The 21,624-nt window shown below is 53.1% G+C and overlaps 6 protein-coding genes across 6 annotated transcripts; 3 read left to right on the top strand and 3 right to left on the bottom strand.

Annotated features, from left to right (window-relative positions):
* Positions 1 to 2,427: 2,427 nt before the first annotated feature.
* Positions 2,428 to 3,212, top strand: CCM_04755 (BTB/POZ fold domain containing protein; the record flags this gene model as incomplete). The annotated part of the gene is made up of 3 exons (XM_006669901.1): positions 2,428 to 2,477; positions 2,542 to 2,674; positions 2,712 to 3,212. 3 exons carry the CDS (start codon positions 2,428 to 2,430, stop codon positions 3,210 to 3,212), a joined length of 684 nt encoding a protein of 227 aa, XP_006669964.1.
* Positions 3,213 to 3,609: 397 nt separating this feature from the next.
* On the top strand, positions 3,610 to 4,503 carry CCM_04756 (BTB/POZ fold domain containing protein; the record flags this gene model as incomplete). The annotated part of the gene is made up of 3 exons (XM_006669902.1): positions 3,610 to 3,671; positions 3,730 to 3,859; positions 3,919 to 4,503. The coding sequence occupies 3 exons, from the start codon at positions 3,610 to 3,612 to the stop codon at positions 4,501 to 4,503; spliced, it is 777 nt and encodes a 258-aa protein (XP_006669965.1).
* Positions 4,504 to 11,019: 6,516 nt separating this feature from the next.
* On the top strand, positions 11,020 to 12,081 carry CCM_04757 (Glycoside hydrolase; the record flags this gene model as incomplete). Its single annotated transcript, XM_006669903.1, has 1 exon — positions 11,020 to 12,081. The coding sequence occupies one exon, from the start codon at positions 11,020 to 11,022 to the stop codon at positions 12,079 to 12,081; it is 1,062 nt and encodes a 353-aa protein (XP_006669966.1).
* An 851-nt stretch (positions 12,082 to 12,932) lies between these two features.
* CCM_04758 (uncharacterized protein) lies at positions 12,933 to 14,488 on the bottom strand (the record flags this gene model as incomplete). Its single annotated transcript, XM_006669904.1, has 5 exons — positions 12,933 to 13,513; positions 13,847 to 13,974; positions 14,020 to 14,129; positions 14,179 to 14,208; positions 14,360 to 14,488. 5 exons carry the CDS (start codon positions 14,486 to 14,488, stop codon positions 12,933 to 12,935), a joined length of 978 nt encoding a protein of 325 aa, XP_006669967.1.
* A 1,802-nt stretch (positions 14,489 to 16,290) lies between these two features.
* CCM_04759 (RING finger domain protein, putative) lies at positions 16,291 to 18,711 on the bottom strand (the record flags this gene model as incomplete). The annotated part of the gene is made up of 4 exons (XM_006669905.1): positions 16,291 to 16,578; positions 16,675 to 17,676; positions 17,730 to 18,094; positions 18,633 to 18,711. The coding sequence occupies 4 exons, from the start codon at positions 18,709 to 18,711 to the stop codon at positions 16,291 to 16,293; spliced, it is 1,734 nt and encodes a 577-aa protein (XP_006669968.1).
* Positions 18,712 to 19,700: 989 nt separating this feature from the next.
* CCM_04760 (cell polarity protein alp11) lies at positions 19,701 to 20,754 on the bottom strand (the record flags this gene model as incomplete). Its single annotated transcript, XM_006669906.1, has 2 exons — positions 19,701 to 20,189; positions 20,515 to 20,754. The coding sequence occupies 2 exons, from the start codon at positions 20,752 to 20,754 to the stop codon at positions 19,701 to 19,703; spliced, it is 729 nt and encodes a 242-aa protein (XP_006669969.1).
* Positions 20,755 to 21,624: the final 870 nt, after the last annotated feature.

Below are 21,624 nucleotides of genomic sequence, written 5' to 3' on the forward strand. Positions count from 1 at the left end.
GCGAGCCCCTCGAGCGCGGCCACGGCCGCGTCCACCCACGCGCGGGAGATGAGCGGCAGGTCCTCCATCTGCGCGGCCAGGTGCTCGTTGGGGTCGTTGTCAAAGAGCGTCGTGAAGACGGGCGCAATGTTGCGGAAGCTCATCTGCATCCCCACAATGACGATGCCCCGGATAAACGTCATGTACTCGGCCAGGCCGTCGGCGAGGCTGACGGACTGGAACGTGAGCGCAAAGCACGTCGCCACCAGCGCGTTGGCCTCCTCGTAGTTGGTCTCGGTCCGGGCCGACTCGGCCAGCCGCTTCTTGATGGCCTTGATGGCCTTGATGCGGTGGTTCATCGCCGCCGTCACCAGGCTCGCGTCCTGGTGCATGAGCTCCGACGCCGCGAAGCCGAGGATGGCGTGCATCAGGAACTCGTGGTTGTGCGCGATGCAGGGAATGTCGTGCGTCCAGACCTCCTCCTGCTTCAGCGGGTGGTGCGGGTAGCACTGCGTCAGGAAGTGCTGGAAGAAGCGCATGTCCTGCAGGCTGAATAGAGGGATCTGGTGGTGCGGCTATACAAGTCGTTCGTTAGTCCATGATGCGTCCATCTGCCATTGTCGTGGCATCTCACCTGGTGAATGATTTGCGGCGCCGCGGGGTACTCGCACTTGAGCCCTGTCTTGACGCAATGCCCGCATGCCGGGTGCGTTTCTTGACACTTTTCACCCTAGTCAGACACACCAATTCAAACGTGGACCAGCATCGCCCGCTCACCTTGATTCGCCGCCTCTTGCAGTTGTAGCAGCCGCGCCGGCTCTTGGTGTGGCCTCTCCTCTCCAGCCGCAGCCGCGCAGCGCCTGCGCGCCGAGCCACCTCGCTCCCGGGCGGGCTCCGGCTCTCTGAGGTGGGCGGCGTGACCTGGCCCGGCGACTGAGCCAGCGCCACCTGGTTGTTCGGCAGGGTCGGGTCCTGAAACTGCATCGCGCCGTCGCCGCCCAAGAACGAGCCGTAGTCGAACTCGCTCGGATCCGGGTACGGTAGCATATCGGCCGAGTAGCCGTTCATGTCCATGGTGAACAGAATGGGGCGGCGTAAGTATTCTCTCTTGGTATCTTCGAAATATTTTATGGTGTCAGCTTGCGAGTTAAACCTGCCGAACTGAATGACTTTTTTTACGATGAGTCGCTTGTTGGGACCGAGGAATGGAAGCTTTGAATCTAGAGGGGGCGTTGCGGGGGCTGTCGAAGCTTGGTCGTTTCACTCGGGATAGCGGGCGGCGGGCGCGGATCGATGCCGACCATGAAGATGGTAGCTCTGATAATTTAGGTCGTGAATGGTGATGGGCACAAGTCGGCGAGGCATTTCGTAGGGGCTCCTTCAAAAGACGGCGTCTCAGATCATCACGTGTGTCGGCGCCGGGCGACTCGTCGCGACAGCCGTTGCACGGTAGGCCAGCCCAGCAGGGCGGTCTCGATATCCGCATGAGGATGGACCCTAGGAGATGAACTGCGGACGTTATGCTTGATCAAGGCTGGGCACCCAGTCACAGTTACCGTTTCGCCCCGCTAGTGAGAAGCTTCGGTGACAGATGATCCATGACGCAGCCGTGAATGGTAAGAGACAGGGCCAATCCCCACCACGAGGAGTGCGGCTGAACTTGTCCGCCATGCTCTGTGTTCGCCCGACTCGTTGGCAAGGAGGCAGTGAGAGCTCTGGACTCGATAACTACCTACTCGCAGATTTGTAGCGGAAGTGCTCTGTACAGTACCCAGTATATTTCCCGCATCTGCCTCTGACTGGCAGGTGACATGCACAGCCGTGTTGGCGATGGAGTCACCGTGTGGCGGAAGAGGGCTGTCATACAGGACAACTCCTGATAAAGAATAGGCTTCCGAGCCAAACCATACCATACGTTTGCCCAATGACAAAGAACGTTCGTTTGTAGTCTCGTTCTGTCGGACCCGTCGTTCCAGGCAGCAGCAATTGCACCCTGCATTGGCCCAGATTAAATAAGTAACTACCTAGGTATGTCCAGTAAGTAACTCAACGAAGAACGGTCAGCCAGGTTCACTTCAGCTACTAGCGCTAGCTGGCCATCCCTTGCACGGCACTTGACGGAACGCGGGCCGCCATCCGTGACAAGTGAAGCACGCGAATTTATCAGACGGGCCACAAGCCTGTCAATCAAAAGAGAAAGCACTTCCATTGACTGACGGATAGAACTAGTTACTTCAATATGACTACCTTTGTCCGTTTGGGCCCAGGCCGGACCTGAACGCAGGTGTAAAGTGCAAGTGAATGCCACTGAGAGGGTGTGTTTGAGTGAATGCCATGTCGTGCTGGCAGGGCAGCAAACAACGTGCAAACGCTTGTAAACTTATATATATGCTCGTTGAGATCGAAAGTAGTCTTCCATTTTCTTCTCTCAACCAAACTCGCTCGACCATGGCAACATCACCCACGCTGTCCAAGGCCGCGGCGTCCACCATACTACAGTCAGTCCATCCTCTCACCTCCCAGTTTTTCTCCTCCTACTAAGCCTTCCTACTTCCTGTCTAGCGACCGCACAGCAAAGGAGTACTGCGATCTCGAGCTCATTATTCCTGGCGAGAAAACCATATCGGTTCACAAGGTTGTGGTGTGCCCACAGTCATCCGTTCTCGCAGCCGCTCAAGTACACGATGCTTCTGATGTCAGTCCGATACTGCGACTAACATGACGTCTACTAGAGCCCCTATACCATCAATTTCGACGGCGAAACAACCGAGCGCGTGGTTGAATATCTGTACACCGGAGAGTACACCTTGGGACGAAGTCCAATATATGTAGGGTTCAGCGACTACGACGAGATCAGTAGTCTCACTCTATCTGCTCATTGCCAAGTTGTTTCTCTGGCATTGCAGCTGAAGATATCCGCACTTGCCAGCAAAGCTGTCAACTACATCGAAATGGAGCTTCGATTGAAAGGAGACTTGCTCAATTTTCTGGACCATATCCCGTTCGTGTACTCGATTAGCGGCGAGACAGGTGTCCTGTTACAGGACGTTATTGTCAAAGCCACCCGGCGCTGCTTTGGTCCCAAATTTGCCACCGGCGGAAACGGACGGAAGCTGCTGGAGGATGCGTTTGCACAGACCCCAGCCTTTGCAAAGGGGGTTCTCGATTCATGCGTCGTCATCGATGCCCACGGTCTCAAAGCACCCGATGTCATATATAAAGAATATCTGTGAAAGTAGCAAGGAGATCTGAATTGCGATCGAGTGTGCCTAGAGAAGGCAACAATTGGGTCTGGGTTGCGATCGAGTGTGGCTGCGTTTAGGGACGAGATCAAATAGTGAATCAACACGTTTTCCCGCATTTAATTGAATTAATTCCCATCACTCTATACCTTTACAAGCACAATCTTGAGCTTCACAGTCATGCTTGGAGCAAACTCCTCCACAGCCCAGTCCATGAAGCCTACACAATGTGAGCACCATCACAGCAGCAATTCAGAAGCGCTCTATTCCAGCAATCGGCCATAAATATCCAAACTATTCCAATTAGCTCTTTCTTTTCTCTTGGCCACAATTCATCCATTATTCTCTCCATAATCTCGTCGCTTCGCTTCTTCCTTGTGATCACATCATGGTAGAGCTACCGCTCGCCGTCGACGGCCTCTCCAGCCAAGCTGCCGCTGGCATCCTTCGGTCAGCTCCATTTTCATCGTTTTTTATCAATCTATGCATACTCATGGATCAAATTCAGATCTCTCGGGACAGGTCAATTTTGCGACTTCGAGTTTATCTGCGGGGAGCTGAGAATACCCGTCCACAGGGCTGTCGTCTGCTCTCAGTCACCCGTCTTCGCCGCCGCGTGCCTTGGGAGGAAGCCACAAGTACGCATGCTCTACAATTGAGTCACGACTTGAATTGCCACTGATGGGGGTTTGGCTAGGCAGCGAATTCAAACTCCCTTCAGATTCCCGACACCGACCCCCAGACAGTCAGGCTCATGGTTCAATATCTGTACACTGGCAAACACGCCTTCTCTCTCCAAGTTCTTGGCTCTCTGCACGACACCTCCATTGCAACCTGCGAAACCCGAGTAATCGACGACCCCGGCTATACGCGCATGAAAAACGCATACGTCACCGTCTTGACAGCGCACATCAAACTCGTCGCCCTCGCAGAAACATATCACATACATCAGCTCGTCGAGCAAGTAGTCGGCGAGTTTCGTGCCCTGATATCCCGGCCAGAGTGCGGATACTGCTTCGTTGCAATCATAGAAGTCATACCGCGTGTGTATGAGCTAGAGAATGCGTCTGGAAACATACTTCGGCGGGAGTGCATCGCCGCAATCGTCGCCAGCTTCGGCCCATGGCTGACCGCGCATGGCTACCACCGTAAAGCCCTCGACAATGTACTCGCTGCAGTCCCGCAATTTCAAAAGGAGCTTCTCGAGGGATTTATTGTCGGGAAGTACCAAATAGGCCAAAAAGAAGACTCTGTCCCGGAATCCGAATCGAGGGACCAATAGCGGGACTTGAGTACATTTCCCACGAGATGTTGGCAATACTGGTAGTTAGAACCTCGTAGATGAGTTTGCAGAATTGCGGCTTTTCTACATGTATCAAGGCCAACTGCAATTGTACTGATTACAATACTGGCTAGAGAATTTCGATCAAGAGCTTTGCAATAAAAGTATATCGTTCGAGCAACACATTTACACGCGTAAGACAAGTTCGCCCTTTCACTCTCGTTGAAGATTTCGCTCTCTTTGAAGAATGGGCACCACTGGGTGACTAGAAGTCCGCCTGCAGTTTTACACGTAACACTCAGGACCCGAGACAAGTTGAGTTGTTTTTACCGCCTCATTCACCTTTGATCTCCCCCTGCGTCAGCGCACTTGGTCGAGGCCGGCCGAGTTGTTACACTTGGACGTCCGGGATACTACGAACTTTGACAACACTTGTGCTTGATTTGCTTGAATACGAATTTCCTGCCTTGACGCCCTCTTGTATGGCAATAATTGTGTCGATCATGTTTGGGACTGACGTAATTGTGCGAGTGCACGGTATTCAGACATTGGGTAGTACACGCCAGCATCACGTCGACACGCAATTTACGCGCCCCTCTACAAGCCCCGCGAAGGAGACCCATGGTACTCCCACAAAGAACAAGTTATCGGTTGGGCTACGGTGGGCGTTTGGAGTTGTGCGAGTCGCCGTCTTCTTCCTACAATGAATGGTGTAGGGTAAGTGGTGTCTCGCAGCCAGCTCACCTTGTCGTCAGCCATTGAACAGTTTGTGGGGGACTGCCGACAAAATAATAGCAAAAAGTAGTCAAAAAATCCAACTAGCTCTGCGTTTTAAGTATTCAGGAAACATTAGTAATGGCTGTGGTCATGATTGTCATAGTGCTCGTTGCGAGCGTTGATTCTCAAACATCTGCGAGGATACCATGAGCATAGTTTTCACACCATAGACCATCGACAGGCAATTTGACGGGTTACATAAATGGCCAAAGGTAATCTGCAGGAGTTTCCACTCTGTGATGTGCTGTCCGTGTTCCTGTTGTGACGTGAAGATGCAGGAGGGCCAAGTTCGAGGGCACGAACAGCATGTTTCACGACAGGCACTTTGCAGTGCATGCGCAGAACACAATACACATGAAACAATGACAATACGGGGTAAAAGAAATCCCCCCAGGATCGTCACCGGTACTCCGTACGGTCAAAGCACGACGCGGTGATTAATTACCATCAGGAATTAGAAAGAGAGGTGGGATTTTGGATGGCCAGTTTGTGTTGTGGCGTGGCAACATTCCCCTTGTAATTTGTACAAAGCGAAATATATTTGAAACTTTATTAGGAGAGCAACGATGAAATTGCGCGCGGTCTCAAGTTTCAGCCAAGAAGGATTGCTGGTAGTTAGAAAACTCCGAGTACACCAGTAATTGGGGAGGTGAAAGGAAGTCCAACGTCGCGTCGCGTAGTCCAGGTCAGCGCGTTGCTTTGCGCGATGGAGAATGGTCTACAAGTGATCAACTCAGTACGAGATGAAAATAAATACAACGGCCTGGGCCGGCCGAATCATTCCAGATCAGATGACAATGCCGCGTTGCTGGAGCAGCAAAAAGGGCAAGCGCGCGATGGTGCCGTCATCTGGCATGCTGCCACAGCGCCAAGCAGGAGATGTGGTAGAGACAGACGAATGTTCTTCTGCTGCGCCTTGGAAATGAAGGGCGCAAGAAGCTGAGATTCTCCAACCAGCCCTGGAACCGAGCGTGCAGCTTTATGCCGACAACCCGTAACAGGTCCCAGGGGGTTGAAACCAGCCAACAACCACTCGGCAAGGTCGGGCGCTAACAGCAAAACCAGCAAGGGTGACAGCGTCGTTGGCCGGGATTGACTGGCTTAGTTAGCGAATCGACGGGCAATTAATCGGCACACGACTGCCACGGGAAGACTGGGATTATTTTCGTCCCGTCAAGAGAGGCGACGATGAGGACGACGCGAGACAGGGCATGAATGGCCATTAGAGCAATCAGAACGCAGGACGGCGCGGGTGCAATTTCGCTTGAGGGCGGATGGGATGAGACGGCGAGCAAAAAGGGGAGACTAGCGTGGCAAAATCGGCTCTGTTGTTCATTTTGTAATTTAACAAGGGGGCCAGGCGGTCGATGGCTTGTTTCGAGTCGCAGGGGCAGAGGGTAATCTGTGGGGTCTTGAATCGGATAATCGGATCGTTTCAATTGATGAATTGATACTCCGTAAGAATGTCAATTGTAACTAATTGAAGAGAAGCCTGATTGACTCTTGAGAAACTGAGCCCGTCGAGGTGGAAGGAAGTGGGAGAGCCAGACTATCCGAGCATTCTGAGCCCGTTCATCCCAAGCAGTGAAGCCTCGGTGACACGTAATGCGCTGTCAAAAATAAAAAAGCCACGCCGAGGAACAGACACAGAGAGGCCATGTGCGATCGGTAGGTGAACGGACAGAAGCACACCGACAATCGCCCATTCGGGTTTCACTGGCGCACCAGACTAGGAACGCCATGAAGAACTGGTGTCAAAGGTTGTTGGAGAAGGAGGGCTCTCGCTCGGTCGCTAGGATGGAAGTGGCAGTTGAAACTAGACACCGGTTCTCCCGGTCCCTCGGTCCCTCAGGCCGAACTCCTGGAGCGGCTTAGCCTGAGGAGAAGCGACCGGCGCCAACGCCAAGTTGACCCCAAGAGCCTCACTAGTTGACAAAAGTCGGGATGCAAAGCTCACATGTGTCCGGATGTGCGGTCAAGACGCAGGTCAGCGGAGCGGGAGGATGCAACCACTGAAGGATTTGAGGCGGGGGAGGCTGGGAAACGATTGGTTTCGGAATGTAGGGCAAAGTGTCAACCTGTCAATAAACAATCATCCTGACATGGACCCGACCGAGGAATGCGGACCTTGTGGTGGTGTGGCTTGGACGCCGCACGCTCGCTTCGTCGTACCGTCAACGGAACAAAACGAGTCAATGTGCACAAAGTATCAGTGCAATTGGGCGAAGCCACGAATGTCAAAGGATCAACGGAGGCTAACTTTGCGTTTGTTTCCCCATGGGCAGATCTGAACGGCGTGACTTGAACCATCCGGCCGAGAAAGTAACTAAACCACGACACTTACGTACGTGGTCTGGTAAAGTTGTAGTAAGCAGAAACGACCAACTGTATCCCGCAGAGTTTCGGCTAACTACTAATTTGTACATTGGTCTCGGATAACGATTCGCTGAGACAACGGGCGCGACTCCGCTTGGTGTCATACGAAGTAAGGTTTGCGCGGAAAAAGGGTTTGGGGTCAGCCATGCTGCAACCTGCCTGTAGCGGAAAGAAGGCATAACTACATGCGTAACTACAGAGTACCTACTTAGCTAACGTTAATGGGTGAGAGGATCGAGAGGCTACGTCTGACAGGATGCGGCGGCGCATGAGATGCGATGCACGTCCCCAGGTTTTCATCAGCCAAAACGATGGGTACGTAAGCTTTGTCGTGGGCGGCTCCCGGCAAATACCTATTGAGTGTTCTTTCAGCCAGACCTCGAGGGTGTTTTCAATGCTTGCAGATCGGCAGAGTCGAGAACACGGCCTTGGCTTCCTTGTCATCGGGCAAGCGGTTTTCTCGTCGAGTGTATTCTCCGCCGAACAGGGACCGAAAAAGGCCCCAGCCGAGGAAGCCCGAAAACTAGAGGCCAGACCGAATGTAGAAGAAACGTGTCCATTCTGTGTGGCGCTCGAAGGAGTGGTCAGCATCCGTATGCAGGTGCGAAATAATTTGGCTGAAAGTGCGAGGCTTGGGAGGATTCCAGAAGCAAGCTGCTGATTGTGGAAAGCGTGCCGATGCAGGATTGGCTGGCTGGTGTGGCCGTTTGCTGGTAAACAAAGAAAGGATAAATGCGGATATGAAGGATCATTATTAGTTAGAGCCCTGTTTCTGTTTCTAAATTTTCATAGAACAAAAGAAAACTGTGTGAATTTTATCGAGTACAAACACGCTATTTGCTCCGACTATTCTCGACTTCATGCCAGTCAGTTATTGTTTATCGGGAGTGGATCGCGCGATTTTTGTAGTGGGTGGCCTGGCTGCTACAGTACCTGTCAGAGTAAGCGCCCTAGTGGGGGATCAGGACGGATGATTCTTTCAAGATGGCAGGGGAGTAGGCAGAAAAGGAAGAAAAAAGAACGAGCGCGTAACAAGAAACAATGGTTCATCCTTCCCTGGCGTACGTAACCACGTCTATGTAACTATTTTTTCTTCTTCGCTTATTATCCCCTGCTTCCCGTGCGTGTTTGTTGCTGGTGCGGCAGCCCCCTGCTGTTTCATCACTTTCGTCGGGCCAGCTGTGGCAGGCAATGATTGGCTGGATCTGTCGGGGGCCACGTTTGCCCTTCCCCTGGTTTAGCAGATGCGATCCACTAGCTTCTGATTGGCCCGTTGGTCCAGCGTTTCGCTTCAAACTGCAATTAGGCACAACCAGATTATCTGCGAGAAAAATATTAAATCGCGCGGCCGGAGGAAAAAAGAAAATCACAATTTTTTTTTATTAGCGTCTTAACTGTTACTCGAGACGTGACAGGGCAACGATTTCTGCATTTCTCTGTCTTTCTTGGCCCGTGTGGTCTGGAGCCCGGTCTGTGGAGAGTTGTGGCCAGTGTGCGACCCAAGTTCGTCGTCGGTGGCTGGGTTGAATGCCAGTGGCCAAGCGTCGTGCGAGGTATGCAAGAAAGAAATGTAACTATGAAATGATTTGGAAATAGCCAAAAAAAAAACATCCAAAATAGAAAAGCTCAGGGCAGCCTAACGTTATAACGTTTGCTGCGCCGCATTAGGGAGGTCGCAATGCTTTGCAGGTGTGTGGCAGCCTTGGTTTTTCCTGATCCCCTCACCTTGCGATGAAAATACCAAACGGGTTCGTCAGGGCGCGGGATTTTTGTAGAACCATGTATGTAGCCCATATAATTGTGGGCAGAGATTGTCCGTCTTTTGTTTCGAACGTGGCACCGGCACGATATGGTTCGTTGGTGTCCATAGATGGCGGCGGCGCGGCATAAAAAAGGTACGCACGAGTGATTTACACAATGCGCCGCGATTACGTGGTCGGGCATTTAGATGGTGCAGGGATTCTGACGATTCTGACTTGTCAAAGCTTGGGGCGTCGTCTGTACTGAGTTCAATATGCGTGCGACGGCCGACGAAAACTGACGAGGACCATTTTGGCGAGCACGGCAGAGTGTCGGGCTGAACTGAACAGCTTCTGTACAAATTACACACGTAGTTATTGGCGGGCTGAAAATGTGATCAAGACGGATACGACGCAGCTGTCCTTCATTTCAATGCAGAATGGCAAGACAGCAATCGCGTGACTGCATCGCGCAACCCAATCCCACCAACGAGTGGTGGGCTGCTGGCCACGACAGCAAAAGGCCACTAATAATACGGGGCTCACCAGTGTTATTGACCGGCGATTGTAGGGAGGAATTCCCTGTGCTCTCCCTCTGAAGCCTCCCAAGTACCTGTATCAGTTGACCGGTTGACCGCTGTAAATCCGTCAGGCACGCTCAGGGTTCATAGGCACACATCTGGCGCTTGCCTGCAGCTTGCTTACCATTGCCACCATTGCCAGCTGCCACCAGCTGCCAGCGTTCTTGGTACCTGATGGCGTCGCCCGCTTGGATGGATCCCCTGCATGGCTTCTAGCCCCTCCGCCCCTGGCGGCGCGCCCCTCCCCACCATCTTCTTTTTTTTTCTTTCCAACCGAACATGCAACCATGCAACCATTGAGAATGGAACTCGCTCGCCCCTCAGCAACCGCACCGCCAAAGGCACGCTCGTACGTCCACAGCCCGCGACCCGCCTTCCAGAGCCTCCTTGGCGCCGAATTAACGTCCCCGCTTGAGCGTAGTACGTACCGCTCCAGTGGGCCAAGGTGTACCTCGCTCGCTCGCCGGCCCCGCCGTCGTGCTCAGGTACCAAACAGTCTGCGTTTGCTGCCAGCTGCCAGCTGCCGCCCACCGCTGTGGTGGGCGGTGACAATGAATGGCCGCCGCACTGGCACGCCGTTGCCCTCCGCCTAGCGTCTCCTCCCAACGCTCTCCCTCACTCTATCCCTCCTCTCCTCCTCCTCCTCCTCCTCCTCCTCTTCTTCTTAATCCTCCCTTCTCCCACACTTCTTCTCATCACAATCCTTTTTTTTCCAGTCCGTCCTTTTTTTCACGTCGTCAAGCTAGCTTCGACTCTGCACCTACAGCCTCTTTTCGCTGTTCGCACTTCCTTCCTTTGATTCATCAAGTCAGTCTTTGATAGACTCACTTCTCATCACCACTCCTTCTTATACCGGCCGCGCCGAAACACTTTCGACTCGCATCGTTTTCATTGCCTTGTTATCAAACAAGCAAATCATCTCAAAAGCAACACGTCTCGAAACGTTTCACCACTTTCCTTCCGCAACTCGAAAAGAAGGCCCTCCAGTGTCCGACTAGCTTCTCACTCGTCGACTTACACCACCCCCACCACCAACCGTCAACATGTTCTCCAAGGTTGCCGTCGCCCTGCCTCTGGCTGCCTCGCTCCTCGAGCAGGTCAACGCCTTCAGCTTCCACCGCCACCAGCACGCCGCTGAGAAGCGTGACAACGTCGTCTGGCACACCGTTTACACCACCGTCTACGTAACCGCCGGCGTCGACGACGCTCCCGCCCAGACTGCCCAAGCTTTCGTCCAGGACAGCAAGCCTTCCGCCGCTCCTCCCGCCGTCACCGTTGTCCCTTCTCAGCCTCCTGCGGCTGCCCCTCCCGCCCAAACCACCCTGTCCACTGCTGTCAAGCCTGTTATTACCCAGGCTTCCATCCCCAGCGGCGCCGTTGTCTCCTCCAAGCAGGGCATCGCCTACAACGATGTTTCCATGGCCAACGCTTTCAAGCAGGGATGCTCCGCAAAGGGCTGCAAATGGGCCTACAACTGGGGCTCCAGTGCCCCCGGCCTTGACTCCTCCGTCCAGTACATTCCTATGCTCTGGGGCGACCTGCCTGTTCACACAAGCCACTGGGACGCTGATGCCGAGGCTGCTATTGCCAATGGTGCCAAGGCTCTCCTGAGCTTCAATGAGCCCGATATGCCCTCCCAGGCCAACATGGATGCTGGCGCCGCCGCTGCTGCTCACGCCAAGTATTTCTCCAAGTACAAGGGCCGCGCCCAGATTGGCTCTCCCGCTGTCTCCAACTCTGGCCAGGCTGGTCAGGGTGTCGCCTGGCTCAAGTCGTTCGTCTCGGCCTGCAACGCCAACTCGGACTGCCATTTCGACTTCTGCGCCGTTCACTGGTACTCCGAGGCCCAGTACGCTGACACCCTCTTTGACCACCTCAAGGCTGCTACCGAAGCCTGCGACAACAAGCCTGTCTGGCTCACCGAGTTTGCTCCTTTCGGCAGCGACGACCAGATCTCCTCCTTCATGACCACTGTCCTGCCCAAGCTTGAGTCTCTCGACTACCTCCACGCCTACTCCTACTTCATGGTTGCCCAGAACCAGCTCATGAGCTCCAGCACCGCCCTGAGCACCATTGGCAAGGTCTACGCTGCCATTGCCAACTAAGCATGTCCTTTCTCAGTCAACCTCTGCGACGATCAAAATCATACAGATGCATCCAACGCAAATACCGAGTCGACCCTCGCTATTTGATTCACCTTTCGTTTACAAATCTGCTTCACTTCTTGCACACTCGTTAGGGATATACCCATACCTTTTTCTCACTCCATCGTCGTCGCTCACTCTTTTTTCAATATTTTGATGTCACGGTTTACGGATTTTTTTCATGTTGGTAAAAAACGGATACATTTGGACCAAACGGATTTTGTTTTTATTTCTTCTCTTCTTTTCCCAAGGGCGCACAAAACATATCGCATTGATACTTGTTTTCTACTCTTGTAGTTGTATATATATTTCAACGCCTTTTTTTTCTTATTCCTTTTACGCCCTCCCTCCTTGCTATACATTGCTCTTGCTTCGCCTCTCCGAGTGTGAAGACCAAAGTATTTATAGTTGGTAAAGGAGGTGACGATGAAGACGCTTGACTCATGACGATGTTATGTGGAAACTCCAAAGCAATCAATAGCAACAAATGCCAATTTGATGAGCCACTTTTGCGTCCCCCTTGAATCGTGCTTGCCTTGATTCTGACCGATAAGCTGTTAGATGGCTCACCAAAGTGTGTTGTAAAAAACGGAGGGTGTGTTTTTAAGAAACAGAAGAGGTGTGTTCATAAGAAACAGAAAGTATGTTGGTAAGGAACAAAAAGTGTGTTGGTAAAATAGGTGACTTGAAGCCTAGACAAGGATAGAGAGGTGGACTATAGATATCTTCACAACCAACACGCACCCTAGCCACGAGGGAGGTAACCAGCCAAATACACAAGACGAGCCACGCCATACTTGTTGGCCTTTTCTTTACACTCGCGCCCCTGATGATGTCCTCCCGTGCATCAAGTGCTCCGTGTACACCGTCTCCCAAGGACCAGCGCCCGTGCTCACCCGTCTGAGCACATCCGAAGTTGTCACCGCAGACGTGTCCATGTGCGAATGGCGGTGCGCTCTACCCCCCAGTAAGTCATGCGACGTTGTTTGCTTCAATGGTGAATCCAGAGTCTCGATGGGTGCGGTGTCGCGCTCAATGGTCGTCGTCACGATGACGGCCGGACGTTTCTGCTCGGCGGCGAGTATCTTGGCCGCCGACATGCTTGCCGAGTCGTACGACTCGGCGTCGTACTCGACCGCCTGCGAGCAACAGCGCGTTGTAGTCACGAGCGGGTATTCGGAGGGGGTCGTCGGCGACGAGCTGGCTGCATCGAGGAGACAAGGCGAAAAGCTGCGGGATAAACGACGCCGGTCATGTGGCGCCTTCACATGCTGACCATATGGGCTGCAATTTCCGTTACCATTCCCATTATAGACCCTCAGAGAGCTGCTGATGGATGTTCCAGCATTGTCCTTGGATGTGACCCATTGTATCACAATGGCAGAGAACAAAACTGCTCTCGTTAGTGACTGATGAGATGAAAGCCCAAGAGTTGGTTACGCACTGTCCAGATTGCAGCATAGTAGGCACACCCATCCCGGCTCGCCGTTAAGAGCCATCAAAACGGATAAATTTCTCTGGCGTGTTAGTGCTCGGTAGCTTGGAGGCTCGGGAATGGCATGGCATACACAATGCTGCTCAACAGCGTACAGCAGGAGCCTACAAAGGTCCGAAAGGCAACCGTCCGAAGCCGCGCATTGACGTGAGTCTCGGGCATGTTTTTGAACGAATATAAATCTACTACCTCAGCATTTTTGGAGGCCATCAGTTGTTCGCGAAAACTTACTCTTCAACGGTATGAGAAAGAGAATGGTCAGGTACACATTGACAACGGCGTCAAAGGATATCAGAGGTATCATGGAGATGCTCTGCATACCAATTATGCACTGTCCATTTTCCATACGGGCAATCCGGCTGTGTTGTTAGTCTCAGGATATATCAAGCTGGTGAAATACGTACAAGATAAAATTGAGAATGACGACAACGGTGTACACTCCCAGCATTCCAAACGAGTTGAAAATGTACAGTTTTGACTGAAGCCGTAGTTTCGTAGATGCTCGAATAACATGCTTCACGATATTAGCTACGCATCAGAGCTACAATGTGTGCATGACTCACTGCCTTTTCGACGAGGAACAGATAGATAAACTAGAAATGTCAGAACAGAGCGCGGCCCGTTTTTGGAGAAGACCAACAATCTAGGAATCAAGTTAGCTCAATGCATTTCCATGATACAAGTTGCACCTACCTTGGTCGTCACGTAGCATGCAAGACAAAGAAGTATTGCGCCGCGACAAACGTCCAGGTTGCGATTGACTCCGAATGCGTGCTGCAGCATAGCTGTCGCAAACACGAAGCAATACGAGTCAACGTATATCGCAAAGACGACTTTGAGCGTCAAAGAAGAAATATCAGCCATCCCGGTCATGATGCTCATTCTTCGATGCGGAGTATAACAGCGGAAACCTACGCCACGCAACAAAGGGCAGTCGCCGCCAGACCCTGATGACAAGTATGCGCTGTGCTACAGCGCATTTCAATCAGTAGGAGCCCATTCCAAAGTGCTTAGACTATAGCTTTCCAGCCTAGCTCGCCACCAAGTGACGACGAGAGTACATACTCATAAAGTGTGACAGCACAGTCGTGGCAGCCAGGGATAAGACGACATTGACCACCTGGCCGACCAACGGCACTGGTGCCTGTCCATCCGATGACGTGGTCATGGCCTAGTGCTTCTACTCGAAAAGCCCCCCGGAAGGCAAGCGTCAGGCTTGTGAGGTGATTGCCGATAGCCGATGCAAGGGCTGGGTAACGGTCCGCAGGGAGAACGTTTTGGAGGAAGATTCGAGGGTTGTCGTCTGCATCGGCCGTTTGGGGGGAGGGGGGTCCTTAGGCGAGAGGGAGGGATTGGCGAGGATTCGAGCGAAAAGAAGGAAAAAGAATGATGGGTCGACGAGGATCTCTGACGGGAAGAAATAGAAAACAGGTTTTCGGGGGGGTAAACCAGAAGAAGAGGCGCGCAACAACAATTTGATTCAGTCCAGTGCGGTGTTGTGCACTCGAGGACGTGCCTGCCAAGCAAAATGTACGGTACCTACTCGCCAAGACGACGGTTACGGAGGGGGTGAAATTTCTCTCTTTTTAAAAGCAAGGTGTCAGATGCTCCTACAAGAGATCAAAAGGGCCCTCCATAGAATCAAGGCTGTAGGTTACGCCGCCGGTTCTTCTCTGCTCTCCATCATTCGATGCGCGGGGTTGGATGATGTGGCCGTACGTCATTATCCTCCAAGAACCAGTGTATCAAGCAGAAACGGTACATTATTGGACATAAAGTATCACTGAGACCAAGGCTCTGGTTTTTCTTTTTCAATAAATCATCAAGGAGATCCCGAAGAGGTGGGGGATCTGCAATGGTCAGACTATTGGCCGCGCTGTACGACCAACCCGCCTTCGGTGCACCCCCCCATCTACTGCGGCCCTATTCGGGGAACAGAATCGCCTCGACTGAAGGTGGGGGCACAAGACTGCTATCGGCGAAGCAATAAGCGAGTGGTTACGCCGACGTCCAGCAAGATGTATCTCCAGGGTGTCATTGAAACGCGGCATGGTGACAATTCAGCAAGTTGCCAAGACAAGAACGCCATCCATAAAAACCCGGGATGGGTCAATGTAAACTCTTTTGCAAATGAAAAAAGTCATGTGCTGAAAATCCGATACGAGCACGTTTCGAGTCTCTGTCGTACAATCCTGTTCACTCACGTCTTTCCATTTCAAAAGGACCTCAAGCCACAACGGGTCGACGGCGCGGCGCGTCTTTCAAGGTTATTTGGGGTATCACAAACTGTAAAAATAAATAAAACAAAGCCACGGCCAAGAGTTCCTTGTTTCTGCACCCCCTTCCGTGTCGCCAACAGTCACGTTTAAGGTGCAATAGACGAGGGAATAAATCATGTTCAAATTTCGTTTACCCTTGGTTGTAAGCAAACTCCCCGCACGCCTTCCTCCCTGTATAAAGTAAAGTTGGACAAAGAAAAATCAAAAATCAAAAAAATTACTTAGCCCGAGCGCCGTACATAAAAGGGTGTGTATCATCATATAACATGGCAATGTGTTCCAAGACTCCGAGTGCTACTTCTCAAAAGCAATTTGTTTCTTGGGAATTTCGTGGCGCCATCTTGGGTTGATTCATTGTCATATACAAGAACCAATACCCTTGGGGAAAGCCAGACATCATGTCTGCGCCCTGGTCCGGATGCGGAACTTGTCGCGCAGCCTTGCAGCCAAGCGGGCAGCGCGTCCACTTTCTTCGCCTTCGGCCGCCGCCTCGCCGCTGCCATTGCGTGGCGCTCGCATCTCGCGCAGCGCCGCGATGCGGTCCTGCGGGGACAGGTGGCGCAGCCGGTTCAGGTCAAATAGGCGAGACGTCCTATGGCGCGACGACACCGTCGACTCACTGTCCTCGGCCTCGAGCGCCAGAGGCGGTGGCAGTTCGGGCGCTGCCGCGTCGTGGCGGCCCGGCTGTAAATCGTAACGACTGCGTTGGGGGTTAGCATATGCGTGTTTCAGAGAGGAGCACGAGGGCACGACTCACCAGAGAGGACACGTGCCAGATACATTGACCAGCCACGGGTCAACGCAGCCTGGATGGAATTGGTGGTGACAGGGTAAGACTCGGACATCCTCGCCGACGTGGAAGTCTTCAGTGCAAATAGAGCAGCCAAGATGCTCGTCTCCCTGCTCAGAGCTGGCCTGAGCATTAGCAGATTCGGCCATGGCACTTTCTGCCGGGGCTATCTGGCCAGTATTCGCAGCATCCGCATCCGTTTCTGGTGCGTCTTTGCGCGTTTCTTCTTGCTCCTTTGGTAGCGTCTCCTTCTTGTTCGTATTGCCCGTATTGTCCGTATTGTCTGTATTATCCGCTACGCCTCCTAGCCCGCCCGCAGCAACAACGGCCGTTGCTGCGTGGTCGGTATTTGCAGTCACCGTCGGTTCCAGCTCCAGTTCCGGGTCGGGTTTGGTGTGCTCGTCGTTGCCAAACTTGACAATGGGTAGGGTTTCCAGCACGGCCCGTGCAATACCCTTGGCGCGGCTCTGCCGGGGTCGGCGACCGAAACCGCTGTGGGGACCGTAGCGCTCCGGATGGCGGTGCGCGCGCACGGTGCCAGTGATGATGATGGCGAGGAACAGCAGCGTAATCAGGCCCGTGATGCTGTAGAGGACGCTCATGGCGACGGTCGAGTGGCCGCGGTTGTCGCCGGCCGTGTCGGGCGCGGTTGTGTTGCCCTTGATGGAGACGAGCAGCGTCTGGTTGCTCGACTTGCCAGTGATGTGTGCCAAGACGTCAGCGGCATCGCCCTTGTCAGCCATGGTGACGATGCTCGAGTACGACGGGCCATTGTTTCTATCAAAGGAGCACCAGTTTGTATTGGCCGAATACAGGATGATGGCCGAGAGGTTGGAGCCCATGAGCTGGTTGAGCATCTTGTTGGGGCTTATGTTGAAATTGTCCTGTTTATCGGCGTCATCACAGCACAGATACGCAATGTGGCCAAGTCCGGACAGTTTGTAGTAGTTGTTCTGGTCGGCGAGTGTAATGTCGCCCTGGATGTTCATGGTCTGCAAGCCCATGTCAGTTCACGATTCTATTTGTCCAAAAGTGCCGCACCTACCCGACCAGTATTGACCGATCCGTTCAGGCCCATGTTGCTGGTGAGCGGCAGCACCGGGTATTGCAGCCCCGGCGTGGCCGAGTTGACGAGGGTTAGCGCGAGGCTTTCGTTTGCGAGCCAGTCGGGCGTGTCCGTCTGTGGCGACGTCGTCGAGATGTCATCCGATGCCGCCGCCGCCTCGTACACCACGTTGTGCGCGAGCGCCATTAGCGCCGCCGCGCGAGCAATCCGCATCATGATCCGATCCCCGTCGCCGGTCGTTGGCGGGCGTTCGTTGAGGGGCCCGGAATTACCGGGGGAGAGGGGGGAGGGGCACGCCGCTGGTGACCACGACGGACACAAGAAAGAAGAGGCGACAAAGAGGTCTCAGATGGAGGATCGAGTTCTGTCAGGTAACGCCGCGAAAAGCATTCGTTTTAAGTAGCCGTTTCGAGTCATTGGAGGCGGCGGCCAGCCGGGGGCGACGCCAAAATCAACGGGCGCTCGTACCAAACCTGCCAGAGTGACGCGGACGGGTTTTCGGGGGCGATGCCGGGACGGGAGCTGGCGGGAATTCCTTCAAAGGGCAGAGGGGCGAGAAGCAGAACAAGCGCGCATGTGCATCACCGGATTTCGAAGGAGGCGAAAGGAGGAAGGAGAGAAAAGCCAGCCAGGACCGAGAAGGAGAAAAGGAAGAGAAAGGTCGGATGGGCGGCAAAGAGGCAAAAAAAAGTCTATTGCAGCCCAGAAGCTTGGGTGGCTTTTTTTGCGCTTGGTATCTGATCTGGGGTGCTGGTGGTTGGTGGAACGGAGAGAAAACGAGGCGGGCATGACGAGTGACGAGTTGCGGGACTGACAGGCGGCGATAGCTGTCGGCAGGTACCTTTAACTAGTACTTAGGTAGGTAGGTAGGTAGGTAGGTACCTTCCATGGAACGGAACTTGGCTTTTGCCGTTTCAACGGGCGACTCTACACCTTCTTGGACCAGCCTCAAACAGGCCATCTCTATAGAGTATGGTTTGCCGATTATCCAGTTCTTCCCAAATGTTTCCCCCGAGCGTCCTTGTTCTCCAGCAGTTTATTCAATGCCTTGTCAAGTGACCAGCCAAGATGATGCCCAGGTAAATCACCATCATAGTTCAGCCAGCGGCTGGCGCTAGTTGCAGAATGGAACCGCTACGGCACGCCAGAACCCACTGAAACCGCTTGCCAACGGGTCGCTGAACACCCGGCGTTGGCGCCGCCTTGTCCCCATGTACCCTGGAACCTAATTCCAACCCAAAGGATACATTTGGTTCGCAGCCAACACCAAACTCTCCCGACATATCCGGGTTGCCGACATCCCACCCTACGGACAAGTAACGCGGATTCATCCGGGAGAGTGGAAATAGTACAACCCAAAAAAGCCCTGGATACCTAGGTACCTAGTCAACAATTCCATCTTTACTGTGCAAACAACCTCGTGGCCGGCCAAGCCTCTGCCCAGGCCGCCACCACGCTGCCACCAACTTGGCAGCTGCAAGTCGAGACTGGCTGCCAACATGACGCCTTTCTTCTACTTTTGACCATCTTTACTATATTCTTGCCCTTACCACATGACTTTGACAAATACATGTTGCGCACAACAAAGAAAACCTACGCCTGTTTCACACAAATGTGGCAAAATGAACCCCCCCTTGCCACGCGCCTGCTCGCTGAAGCACAACTTGTCAATGCAACAAGGCAGCAACGCCGTTTCAGAATCCGGGACGACTCCCAAACCATCTCGTGAGGATTCTCATGCATATGGAATAACTACTCGTCTTATTTCAGGCATCTCTTCTCTGCCGAGTGTCAAAAACCCTCTAGCCGTTCCACGCCAAGCACCTGGCGCAAACCATATATAGGACCAAGGTAGCGAGCGATTGGCATCAGGACAACTCGTGACCTGTCATTGTGGACGTCATTGTCCTCATCAGTGTATCAGCCTTCTTCTCATCTTGTCACTCGCCCTCAAATCTCTTCCATGTCCTCCAAGTCGTCCAGGGCCGGAAAGTCGCCCACCTCGACCCGCTCCGGCCGCACAAAGACGCCGTGCTTCATCGCCGACTCGGCGCCCCAGTACCGCTTCCCGGCGATGCTGCCATCATTCTTGCCCACGGGCTCGTCCAGGTGCACACCGATCCACGGTCCCGCGCCGTTGGGAATCTCCCCGACCTCGCCCACGTACTGGACCACGCCCCGCCGCGTATCCTCGCCGCCGACCCGACACCGCTTGCCTTGCGCGATGCCGCGCGTCTCAATCTCCCGCGCAAAGCCAGACACGCGCGCCTGCTCCTGGTCCGGCGCGCTCGGGTCAAAGCGGCCGAGCTTCTGCGCCTTCTTCCAGGCCAGCACCGAGTCCGACTTCTTTTGATATTCAGTCTCGGGCATGACATATCTCTCCACTCCCGACGTGTCATTGAAGTTGACGCGCATGCCCGCGGGACGGGTATCAGCTACCTGCATGGCTGTTAGCACTCTTTTTCTGGCTTGCTTCTCAAGCTGTAGACATCTCCCGCTCTTCTGCGTTTGAAAGTCGTAGTCGTCGTCAATCATGGCCACAATCTCGGATACTGCCACAAGTCGCGCAAGTGCATATGCAATTTCGCTGTCATATGCATGTCATCTTGTGTGCATATGCAAGTGAAGATACAGCTTGAAGCCATGTCTTGCCAGCCTCGGACGCCAATTTCTCCAAGTCAGACTTGTCGCCCACCTGCCATCCACATAGAACCAGCGAGAACCCAGCCCTGCAAAGACAAAGCACAAATAGCAATAGACTTACATGAATCTCGCCGTACGCAACCAGCTGAAAGCTGCTCAAGAAGGTATTCTCTTCATCCACCGCCTCCAGGGGCACGCTCCCCGCCGCCTTGGACGCCTTGAGGCTGAGACGCTGCGCCGACGGCGGAATTCCCGTGATGGGCTCGAGCTTCGTCTTGAACGTGTCGATGCTCCATGAGGGGGTGATGCGACGTTCAGACGAAGCATTCTCCGAGATGACATACATGGGTACGTCTGCCATGGTTTCACTTGCTTTTTGTCCGGTTTCGCCTTTTGGCGCTTTTTCTTTTTGGCCTCAAAAAGTCCACAGAAAAACAGGAAGAATTGGCCCTCCGAGACACAAAACACACAACACAAAAAAAGAAAGCAAACTTGTCGGGTATATTTCTGTTGCGTGTGTGCCCGCCAAGGAAAGAAGAAGAAAATTCACTGCCCAAGGCTTGTTGGGAAGAAACAAGTCTCGGTCTGTTCTAAATAAAAAATACAAAAAAGGTTAGCTTTTTCGGTGAACCAATAATAGTAGGGCGATGGTTGCAGTATGAGACGAACAACTGGCGCGGCAATCTCTAAAAAAAAAACCCTTGAAAGAAGACGACCCAAAAAAAGAAAAGTCCATGGTTTGAGAAGAAGGAATCAATGTTCGTCTCATTGTTTAGATGAAACGTTTGCTTCTTCCTTCTTCCCTAACGTTATTCCCCTGCAGTGCTGAGTGCGTGCCCCCAAATGTGCAACGCTTTGTCCATGTCTTGTAGTGTGTGTTGTATGTACCAGTATGTGTGAACTGTGCTTTGCCAGTGTGTGTGTGTGTGTCTTGAGTCGTTCCCCCAGGATCTTGTCTGGCATGCAATGATGCAAGGGGAGGGGGCGTGAGGGGGGTCTTACAGAACAATAAAGGAGAAACGCTCAAGCCCCCTTTTTCAACGACACTTTTTCTTTTTTTGGAATCCTTCTTTTTTTCAACAATGATCCATCCTTAACCAGAGGGGTCCGAGACACTCGAGAAAAAAAGAAGAAAAAAAATATACCTTGCTAGCCTTGTCCCGGGGAGCTGGTTGCGAAATTTGCTCTATTTATTCAATCTCGTTGGCACCAACAAGGGGGGGTTGAACCG

The sequence above is a fragment of the Cordyceps militaris genome (assembly GCF_000225605.1).
Source record: "Cordyceps militaris CM01 unplaced genomic scaffold CCM_S00003, whole genome shotgun sequence".
Lineage (NCBI taxonomy): Eukaryota > Fungi > Ascomycota > Sordariomycetes > Hypocreales > Cordycipitaceae > Cordyceps > Cordyceps militaris.